This window comes from Sinocyclocheilus anshuiensis, unplaced genomic scaffold, assembly GCF_001515605.1.
Source record: "Sinocyclocheilus anshuiensis isolate Anshui unplaced genomic scaffold, SAMN03320099.WGS_v1.1 scaffold923, whole genome shotgun sequence".
Taxonomy (NCBI): domain Eukaryota; kingdom Metazoa; phylum Chordata; class Actinopteri; order Cypriniformes; family Cyprinidae; genus Sinocyclocheilus; species Sinocyclocheilus anshuiensis.
This window is the reverse complement of record NW_015544138.1, coordinates 574,955-586,662: the sequence shown is the minus strand read 5'-3', so window position 1 is coordinate 586,662 and position 11,708 is coordinate 574,955. Positions and strand designations below refer to the sequence as shown.

The 11,708-nt window shown below is 37.2% G+C and overlaps 1 protein-coding gene across 1 annotated transcript in view; it reads left to right on the top strand.

The window, feature by feature from the left end:
• Positions 1 to 3,161: 3,161 nt before the first annotated feature.
• The window catches only part of twf1a (twinfilin actin-binding protein 1a), a 14,213-nt gene continuing 5,666 nt past the window's right edge, over positions 3,162 to 11,708 (top strand). Inside the window, exons 1-5 of the mRNA XM_016494759.1 lie at positions 3,162 to 3,258; positions 4,496 to 4,573; positions 5,605 to 5,783; positions 9,303 to 9,398; positions 10,036 to 10,140. Coding sequence (XP_016350245.1) covers positions 3,234 to 3,258; positions 4,496 to 4,573; positions 5,605 to 5,783; positions 9,303 to 9,398; positions 10,036 to 10,140 — 483 coding nt within the window. The 5' untranslated portion in view covers positions 3,162 to 3,233. The remainder of the gene's footprint in view (positions 3,259 to 4,495; positions 4,574 to 5,604; positions 5,784 to 9,302; positions 9,399 to 10,035; positions 10,141 to 11,708) is intronic.

Genomic DNA, 11,708 nt, shown 5'->3' with positions numbered 1-11,708 from the left:
TGTGTGTGTCTCTCTCTCTCTCTGTGTGTGTGTGTGTGTGTGTGTATGTATCTCTCTCTCTCTGTGTGTGTGTGTGTGTGTGTGTGTCTCTCTCTCTGTGTGTGTGTGTGTATCTCTCTCTCTCTCTCTCTCTCTCTCTCTCTCTCTCTCTCTCTCTCTCTCTCTCTCTCTCTCTCTCTCTCTCTCTCTCTCTCTCTCTCTCTCTCTCTCTCTCTCTCTCTCTCTCTCTCTCTCTCTCTCTCTCTCTCTCTCTCTCTCTCTCTCTCTCTCTCTCTCTCTCTCTCTCTCTCTCTCTCTCTCTCTCTCTCTCTCTCTCTCTCTCTCTCTCTCTCTCTCTCTCTCTCTCTCTCTCTCTCTCTCTCTCTCTCTCTCTCTCTCTCTCTCTCTCTCTCTCTCTCTCTCTCTCTCTCTCTCTCTCTCTCTCTCTCTCTCTCTCTCTCTCTCTCTCTCTCTCTCTCTCTCTCTCTCTCTCTCTCTCTCTCTCTCTCTCTCTCTCTCTCTCTCTCTCTCTCTCTCTCTCTCTCTCTCTCTCTCTCTCTCTCTCTCTCTCTCTCTCTCTCTCTCTCTCTCTCTCTCTCTCTCTCTCTCTCTCTCTCTCTCTCTCTCTCTCTCTCTCTCTCTCTCTCTCTCTCTCTCTCTCTCTCTCTCTCTCTCTCTCTCTCTCTCTCTCTCTCTCTCTCTCTCTCTCTCTCTCTCTCTCTCTCTCTCTCTCTCTCTCTCTCTCTCTCTCTCTCTCTCTCTCTCTCTCTCTCTCTCTCTCTCTCTCTCTCTCTCTCTCTCTCTCTCTCTCTCTCTCTCTCTCTCTCTCTCTCTCTCTCTCTCTCTCTCTCTCTCTCTCTCTCTCTCTCTCTCTCTCTCTCTCTCTCTCTCTCTCTCTCTCTCTCTCTCTCTCTCTCTCTCTCTCTCTCTCTCTCTCTCTCTCTCTCTCTCTCTCTCTCTCTCTCTCTCTCTCTCTCTCTCTCTCTCTCTCTCTCTCTCTCTCTCTCTCTCTCTCTCTCTCTCTCTCTCTCTCTCTCTCTCTCTCTCTCTCTCTCTCTCTCTCTCTCTCTCTCTCTCTCTCTCTCTCTCTCTCTCTCTCTCTCTCTCTCTCTCTCTCTCTCTCTCTCTCTCTCTCTCTCTCTCTCTCTCTCTCTCTCTCTCTCTCTCTCTCTCTCTCTCTCTCTCTCTCTCTCTCTCTCTCTCTCTCTCTCTCTCTCTCTCTCTCTCTCTCTCTCTCTCTCTCTCTCTCTCTCTCTCTCTCTCTCTCTCTCTCTCTCTCTCTCTCTCTCTCTCTCTCTCTCTCTCTCTCTCTCTCTCTCTCTCTCTCTCTCTCTCTCTCTCTCTCTCTCTCTCTCTCTCTCTCTCTCTCTCTCTCTCTCTCTCTCTCTCTCTCTCTCTCTCTCTCTCTCTCTCTCTCTCTCTCTCTCTCTCTCTCTCTCTCTCTCTCTCTCTCTCTCTCTCTCTCTCTCTCTCTCTCTCTCTCTCTCTCTCTCTCTCTCTCTCTCTCTCTCTCTCTCTCTCTCTCTCTCTCTCTCTCTCTCTCTCTCTCTCTCTCTCTCTCTCTCTCTCTCTCTCTCTCTCTCTCTCTCTCTCTCTCTCTCTCTCTCTCTCTCTCTCTCTCTCTCTCTCTCTCTCTCTCTCTCTCTCTCTCTCTCTCTCTCTCTCTCTCTCTCTCTCTCTCTCTCTCTCTCTCTCTCTCTCTCTCTCTCTCTCTCTCTCTCTCTCTCTCTCTCTCTCTCTCTCTCTCTCTCTCTCTCTCTCTCTCTCTCTCTCTCTCTCTCTCTCTCTCTCTCTCTCTCTCTCTCTCTCTCTCTCTCTCTCTCTGTGTGTGTGTGTGTGTGTGTGTGTGTATCTCTCAATAATATTGGGATGTTTTCATAAAATAAAATAATTAGGTTACATCTGATTATGTTATTTTAGTATTATAAATATCTGTTGTTTGATATTTTTATAGATTGTATTTTTAAATGAAATTAAATGTACTTTATTGTCCCCAAAGGGGAAATTTGTGATGGACTCAGTAGCCAGCATGTCAACAAAACCTTATACATTAGAAATTAAAACAATATTCATACACATTATGCACATCAACCACCCACAAAGATACAAAAAACATATTATTATTATTATTATAAACAGTATTGATCTGACTGTACAAAAACTTGAACTGAATTGATCTGAAACTATTGTCTTCTGTAGAGCTGCTTTACAGCTGAAATTTAATTTGTTTCATAATTGATCAATTATGCAACATGAACACATTATTTTACTGCAGGCATATATTAATGTTCAACCTTTGAACTTCTGCTAATTGATTAAAAAAGTTATTTAAAAAAAGGCGACAGAAAATCTTGTAAACCCATAAAACCCTCAGTTTTTGTTTTAGAGGAAGAGATGTTATAAAGACTTTATGCATCGCAAATGAAGAATATAAAGAAACTATTAAGATAGGAGAACAAAAATATATAGTTTGCCTATACAGTGGGGAAAATATTTATTTGATCCCCTGCTGATTTTGTAAGTTTGCCCACTTACAAAGAAATGAAGGGTCTGTAATTGTTATGGTAGGTTTATTTGAACGTACCTGCCTTAAGATCATTAACAAGCTCCTCCCGTGTAGTTTGGGACTGATCCCTCACCTTTCTCATGATCACCCTTACCCCATGAGGCGAGATCTTACACGGAGCTCCACACCAAGGCCGATTGATGGCTATTTTTGTATTTCTTCCATTTCCGAATAATCGCACCAACAGTTGTGTGTCTTAAACACCTAACGAGCTGACATTAGGAGTAACTTCTTAAAGTGGCAGGACTAATCTGTGTTCCACATGGGCACATAACCAGTCTGTGGGAGAATTCTTGCTGGTTGGTAGAGGATCAAATACTTATTTCACTCACTTAAATGCAAATCAATTTCTAGATATTCTGTTTATATCCGTTAAAATAAACCTACCATAAAAATTACAAACCCTTAATTTATTTGTAAGTGGGCAAAAAATCAGCAGGGGATCAAATAAATATTTTCCCCACTGTATATCTAAAGGTGTAAGATTTGGATTCTTACACACACACACACACACCCTAAATGTAATAGAGGATGAAGATGTTGTTAGGTTGTATATTAGGTTGTTTGATGTCCGCGCATGCGCAGTGCGGAGGGAGGGGAGACGCGTCAGAGGCACGTGACGTCACCGCCGCCCCGCTTCCTTCTTCCGGGATCGAGAGTCTCCAAACATCCTCCGCCGAGTGAAATAATGTCTCATCAGACGGGTATTCAGGGTAAGAGCGAAATATTCTTATGATTTATACATCAGGATCTGTGTGGTGAGGATGAGCGAGCGGCGCGAAACTCGTATAGCGCCGAGATGCTGCATTTAGAAGACAAATGAAGCTGTGAATCGAGCGCGTCTGTCGGCAGTGATTTCACTCCCTCAGACCTGAGGTTTATGATTAAAATCATCTTCATGATTGATCGCATCAGTGTTTTGTAATGGCCAGAGTTGTGCTTCTCAATCACGAGCGCGGGCAACGCCTTCATCGCGCGCCACATGCATCCCATAATAATCCCAGCATACTGTAATATCTCACAGCTATATGTTCATATATATATAGCAGCGTTGTAATGAATGGCTCTACATGTAGAGAGCAAATATTCTTATGATTTATACATCAGGATCTGTGTGGTGAGGATGAGCGAGCGGCGCGAAACTCGCATAGCGCCGAGATGCTGCATTTAGAAGACAAATGAAGCTGTGAATCGAGCGCGTCTGTCGGCAGTGATTTCACTCCCTCAGACCTGAGGTTTATGATTAAAATCATCTTCATGATTGATCGCATCAGTGTTTTGTAATGGCCAGAGTTGTGCTTCTCAATCACGAGCGCGGGCAACGCCTTCATCGCGCGCCACATGCATCCCATAATAATCCCAGCATACTGTAATATCTCAGAGCTATATGTTCATATATATATATAGCAGCGTTGTAATGAATGGCTCTACATGTAGAGAGCGATATCACTGTGTATGAATTGATATATAGTTTATTTATTTATGTATATTTTATTTTTGAAGAAAAAATGCACAACAAAATTCCTTAAACGACTAAAATAACACTGCTTCCATTATTATTATTGTTGTTGTTATTATATGCAGTTTATATAAAATTGTAACCAGTCAGAGCATCAGAAAACTATGAAAACTAATATTAATATATGAGATTTTATACTCATGCTAGATGATAACGACAGTTAGAACCTAAAATCTAAATATGAACTTCCTGTATTCTCGGTTTCTGACTGCGGTCATCAAAATAATAATAATAGCTCTCTACACACTGTGTTTTAATAGAGATGATAAAGAGGTTTGCTGTGATATTGTGTGTGTATATCATCAGAAACACGGTAAGAGTCAGGCGCTGTTGACTCTGATGCTTTACACCTCAATTAGCCTGATTATACTCAGCGTCTGGTGTTATATTTGCTTGTAGTTCACACGTTTGTTTGTTGGTTTGTCTTCCAGCTGCTGACGAGGTGAAGGATGTTTTTGGCAACGCCAGGAACGGAGAGTACAGACTCGTGAAGATCGTGATCGAAAACGGTAAAAACCGCACGCACGATCATTTACAAACAAAACAAATCGGGGCCCGTATTCACAACACATCTTAAAGCTAAAAGTAGCTCATAAATCGCCGATTTAGGAGAAAATCTTACAAATAATGAGCGTCGGTCCTAGATTTAGGACTCATAATTGTATTTCGCGAAGTGTTTTAGCGCTAAAACTAGCTCCTAAATCTGTGAAAGGTTAGGATTATTAAAGAGGACTTCTAAGATCAAACCACAAACTATCCTAAAATAGCTGTGGACAGCAATCTGCCTCGGAGCATAATGAACAATACCGTGATAATAATGATAACCGTGATCATTTTAGTCACTATAACCGTGATAAGAAATTTTCATACCGTTACATCCCTAATCAACATTTTAGAAATATCTGACAATAATGAGCTTTTAAAAAGGTATCGCCTTTGATTTTGAAGGTTATCCCAACTCCAGATTTTCCTTTGATTATATCCTTGTTTTATTTTTTCGGAAATATATGCATGTATGTGTGTGCATATATATATATATATATATACGTAATAAATATACACAGTACACACACACATGTATTATGTAAACAAAAGCTTTTATTTTGAATGCGATTAATCGCGATTAATCGTTTGGCAGCACTAGTATTCACTAATTGTTTACGAGAAGCTCACATGCAAGAGGCTGATAATTAGCCGAACACATACTTGTTTAATTAGTGACTCTTAGGCAACATAATATCGCACTCTACAATATTTCTATGAATAAATCTCCGACAGAGACTATCAGCCAATCACTGTGTGCATAGTTAATAAGCACGCTGACATCATCCATAGCAATGAAGTTAACCCCGCCCCCTTACTCTGAGTCTGTCTATTCCTTAGTACAAGTTTGTCTCAGCAGCTTTGTGAATAGGTTTAGAGAGAAAACTCTTTGCTGGTGTTTAGGAGCACTCTTAGTGGTGAGATGAAATGTTTTGTGAATAAGGGCCCAGATGTGCATGACACACAGAATGAGTGATTGGGGTGGATGTGGTTTCAGAGGAGCTGGTTTTAGGCTTCACCAAATCGGCCGCTCGCAGCTGGGAGGAAGACTATGATGCTCTTGTGCTTCCTGCGCTGGATAAAGAGCTGCCCTGTTATATCCTGTACCGCCTGGACTCCACCAACAGCCTGGGACACGAGTGGATCTTCATCGCCTGGTCACCTGACCACTCACCTGTAAGACACCAGTCAGGATCCTCCTCTAGATCAAAAAATGACATCTCGATGTTTTCTGGGGATCTTTCGATAACGATAACTAGACGATATATTGCCGAGTGTGTTATTGTGCGGAGTTTTTGATATTCTGCATATTCTGTGTGGTGCTCAGTTCACATCAGTGATAGAAATGAATCTTTTCCTTAAGTTTAAATTGATTTTTACCTTTTATGGGCATTTTTTACCTTTAATAAAGCCTTTTTTTTTCACAGTCAAATTCTTACATTTAATCAGTGAATTAGAATAATAAGACATTTGGGCTGTTACCAAGCAATTAATCTTCGCTGAAGCTGCATCTGAAGTGGCATTTAGATGCACTTACACACTACTGTTTAATGCAGGACATGAATGCATTTAACCTGCAGTTACGAATGCATAAATAATGTTTTGATATATTAAACAAACATAAAACGTTGCATGCTGTTATTCGAAATTATTTAAATAATTAAAATAAACTTTAAATGTGAAATTAAAACCGCCAGTAGGTGGCAGCGAGTCACTGTTAATAAGTGAGTCATTGCGATTGAACCGAATCATTCGGAATTCGGAACGAATCACCGTCACGTTGCTCAGAGACACAAAACAGTGCCGTGGCTGTGTTTGGAATTATTTCTGTTGGAGAAATAGCGCAAAACAGACAATATAGTGTCTAACACGTAAGTCTCTTGATATTAACTTGTTTATTGAACAGTTGTATAAAATCTAAATCACATTTGTAATCATGCTTATTTTTGAAAAAATCGGCACTCTTCGTGTGATAACTATATGAAATTATATAAATGTATAAATTTTTTGAGTTTTCTGATCATTCTTAATGTATTTTAATAGACTGAATCATGCAGTGAAAGAACACGCTCGCACTGTTTTTGTTTTGTTTTTTGCAAAATACTCGATTATGCCAAATCACACATGGTTAAAACAACGATGACGATATATATCGCACACCCCTAGCTAGATCTTAAAGCTCCTTCAGATCACCGTTTGTTTCTTGAACGCAGCAGAACTGGAGAATATAAACTGGTCTTTATGGAAGCAAAATAATGCCAAACGTCTTTGAAACAAAAAAGCATGTTGAATAGCGCTAACTGAAATAAAAACCAATGCATTGCATTAACAGTGCTTGCATTTTAATGCCTTGTGTATGTAAGTGAAATAAAATGGACCGAAATTTGCCTGTTGAATATTATACATCGTATTTTTAAACAGATTGAATGTTTTGGAAGTGAATATGAATTATTGAATTTTTCATTATGAAAATGTGTGTGAAATATTTTGAATTGAATTAAATAAACAATATGTTAATATGTTTCCAAGCCCTGGAAATACAAGGCATTAAAATGCAAGCACTGTTAATGCAATGCATTGTTTTTTTTTCAGTCAGTGCTATTCAACATGCTTTTTTGTTTCAAAGACATATGGCATTATTTTGCTTCCATAGATCTTTAGGCGGTTCAGTCACAGCTGAACATTCTTATCATTATTCTCATACGTGTTCAGACTCGCCAGCGTCGTTAAACACTCGTGTCTGTGTGTGTTGAGGGGATAAACACTGATCTGGGACCTGTCTTACCCTTTTACCTGATCCTTTCAGCTCTTCTGGAAACAGCTAAACTGATCTGTTAGACTTCTCTTAGGACACAATGTTTAGTACTTTTATATATTATTATTACTATAAGAAAGAAAATAATTCAATATATATAAAATATTTTAAAAATATATAAAATATAAGTTATAAATATATGTTATGATTTATAACAAAAAATAAATAAATAAATGGTTGATAATTACTAAAAATGAAAATGCTTAATTAATAACATAATTGTAAAAATAATAATATTACTAATAATGATATGAGAAAATTTAAATATTATGAAATTAAATATATTTACCAAATAATATATAGGTGTGTATTACAATAATATAAAAATATTACTTATAAAATATTTTAGGATTTATAAATATAAACTAATAATTATTACAAACTAAATTTGAATTTGTGGAAGTTGTGTATGTAAGTGAAATAAAATGGACCGAAATTTGCCTGTTGAATATTATACATCGTATTTTTAAACAGATTGAATGTTTTGGAAGTGAATATGAATTATTGAATTTTTCATTATGAAAATGTGTGTGAAATATTTTGAATTGAATTAAATAAACAATATGTTAATATGTTTCCAAGCCCTGGAAATACAAGGCATTAAAATGCAAGCACTGTTAATGCAATGCATTGTTTTTTTTTCAGTCAGTGCTATTCAACATGCTTTTTTGTTTCAAAGACATATGGCATTATTTTGCTTCCATAGATCTTTAGGCGGTTCAGTCACAGCTGAACATTCTTATCATTATTCTCATACGTGTTCAGACTCGCCAGCGTCGTTAAACACTCGTGTCTGTGTGTGTTGAGGGGATAAACACTGATCTGGGACCTGTCTTACCCTTTTACCTGATCCTTTCAGCTCTTCTGGAAACAGCTAAACTGATCTGTTAGACTTCTCTTAGGACACAATGTTTAGTACTTTTATATATTATTATTACTATAAGAAAGAAAATAATTCAATATATATAAAATATTTTAAAAATATATAAAATATAAGTTATAAATATATGTTATGATTTATAACAAAAAATAAATAAATAAATGGTTGATAATTACTAAAAATGAAAATGCTTAATTAATAACATAATTGTAAAAATAATAATATTACTAATAATGATATGAGAAAATTTAAATATTATGAAATTAAATATATTTACCAAATAATATATAGGTGTGTATTACAATAATATAAAAATATTACTTATAAAATATTTTAGGATTTATAAATATAAACTAATAATTATTACAAACTAAATTAATATGTATAAATAATATTATTTATAATAACAATTATAATTATTATTATTAGAAATTGTATTAGAAATAATAAATAATATATATTTATTTAATAATATAAGATTATATGTAAAATGTTATTTAGAAAATATATTTTAGTATTCATGATTTATAATAATGATTAAATTATTGATAAATACATAATTAACACCTAAATCGATATATGTATAATTAATAACAATATTTTATAATTAATAATAATAAGTAGTAAAATATTGGTCTTTGACCACAATGACATCTGAACCCACTCTTAGGACATTAGACAATGCGAGTGTAGAGACGCATGGTTTCTTTTCCACACATTTTTGGTCACTTAAAGGGGTCTGACTTTGTTCTTTTTACCTTTACAATACTTTTCATTCATTTAGCAGATGCTTGTATCCAAAGCGACTTACAAAACAACAAACAATTGTGAACATTTTTGAGAGAAAAGCCCATATTTGACGGTTAAGACTGACTCTTGATCACTTTAATCTCTTTTCTAAGTTGATTATAGTCATGTGTGTTTGTGTGTTGCTCTCGTGTTTTGCGCTTGAGCTGCTTTTCATGTGAAACTCACGATCTGCCGTCGCTCTTTCTGACAGGTGCGCCACAAAATGCTGTACGCTGCCACCAGAGCCACGCTCAGGAAGGAGTTCGGCCTCGGACACATTAAAGATGAGATATTCGGCACCGTCAAGGTTCGTTTTGTTCAATGCCGATGTGAACTGAAGCCGCAATTTAGTACCATGGGGTCCATAACATGGTTTAATGTTTTTGAGAGAGGTCTCTTCTGCTTATTAAGGCTGCATTTGTTTGATTAAAAATGTAATATATTATTATAATGTAAAACAGCTGTTTTCTATGTGAATATCTGTTAAACTGTAATTTATTTCTGTGATGCGCAGCTGTATTTTCAGCATCATTACTCCAGTCTTCAGTGTCACACGTATACTGTCTTCAGTATAATATGCTGATTTGCTGCTCAAGAAAACATTTCTGATTATTATCAATGTTGAAGGTAGTCGTGCTGCACAATATTTTTGTGGAAACTGATACATTTTATTTTTCAGGATTCACAGATGAATAAAAAGTTCAAAAGAACAGCGTTTATTTGAAATGGAAATCTTTTGTAACGCTATAAATGTCTTTACTGGCACTTTTGAACAATTTAATGCATCCTTGATGAATAAAAGTATTAATTTCTTTATAAAAAAATCTTACTGACCCTAGAACTTTGAACAAGTCTCTCTCTCTCTCTGTATACACACACATATATCACATACACCTAAGGTTTTAAGAACATCACAGTGAAAATCATGTGTCTGTCTGTGGCAGGATGATGTTTCTCTCAGCGGATATAAGAAGCACGTCACGGCTCAATCAGCTCCTCTGCCACTGACGGCCGCTGAGGAGGAACTACGACAGATCAAACTCAGTGAGGTACACACTCACACTCACACACACACACTCACACACACTCTCTCACACACTCACACGCGCGCGCGCGCACACACGCTCGCACGCACGCTCGCACGCACGCACACTCTCACACACACTCACACACTCACGCACACACACGCGCGCACTAACTCTCACACACATGCACACACACACGCACTAACTCTCACACACACACACGCACTAACTCTCACACTCACACTCTCACACACACACACACACTCTCGCACACGCACTCTCTCACACGCACTCACTCTCACACACTCACTCACTCACTCACACGCACACACACACGCACTCACTCTCACACACACACACACACACTCTCGCACACGCACTCACTCTCACACGCACTCACTCTCTCACACACACACGCACACACACACACACCTGTACCTGGCAGGAACTGAGATATGGCTGTGTAGGTCAGAACACCTGCATTAACTGCATTCATCTGAGAAAGAGAACACTCTTATAATCAATAAATGATACACCAGACCACCAGTGATGAAGAGCTGCTTCGACGCCTCTTAAGACACTTGCTGCAGTTAAACACACTGAAAACACTGTTTCCTGCTATTTTGAGCCAAAATTCAAAACCCAAAATAGTTCATTTAATCAATATATTAATCACATTTAAACTCGCATAAAAACTAAGTTTTATATAAACATTCAAATTACACATGACAGTTTTTACATCAGCCTTTTTTAATAATATAATTCTGTTTCTGATCCAGTTTGTTGTTAAAAAATTGTATTCATGACAGATTTATTCAAACTATAATGCGTATGTAATGTAATGCTTAGATTTAGTTGTAAATTCTCTTGGATAGTAATTAATGTGGTATTTTGGTGGAAACCATGGTAAATAGTTGTTAGGGTCTTTAAATGAGTATTTATTTGAAATATAACTCTTTTGTAACATTAAAATGTCTCATTTACTATAAAATATCTACTTTTTTCCTAGTTACTGTAGTAATTATGGTCATTTACTATAAAATGTCTCATTTTTGATAGTAATTACTGTAGTAAAATATTTGTGAGGGTCTTTTAAAGGCATTTTAAACATGTTGTTAGTGAGTGAGCTGATCATGTGATCTTGAGTGAGAATCATCAGTCTCAGACTCATGACCATATAAGGACGTGCAGAGAAAAGCTTTGGGCCTGCCTCATCCCTAAAACCAGCCAATCAGAAAGCAGTACACTGCAAACAGGAAGTAGAAGTTTCATTTTCCTTAAAAAGCCCCATCTGTAGGTCAGAGATAAGAGCCGACAGCACTGAATAAATGACAAGAGATCAGAGACACAACGATGCCTGAAAATAAATCAGTGACGGGAAGCGAAAGATATAGAGACTAAATTAACCCGATCATCCCGATGGTATTTTATAACTGCATTTCTGTGGTTTATTATCCAGGGAATGCATGAACTAATCAAATGTACCTTGAATGCACTGTAAGTGGCTTTAAGCGTATATGTGACCCTGCAGCACAAAAGCAGTCTTAAGTCGCTGGGGTATATTTGTAGCAATAGCCAACAATACATTGTAT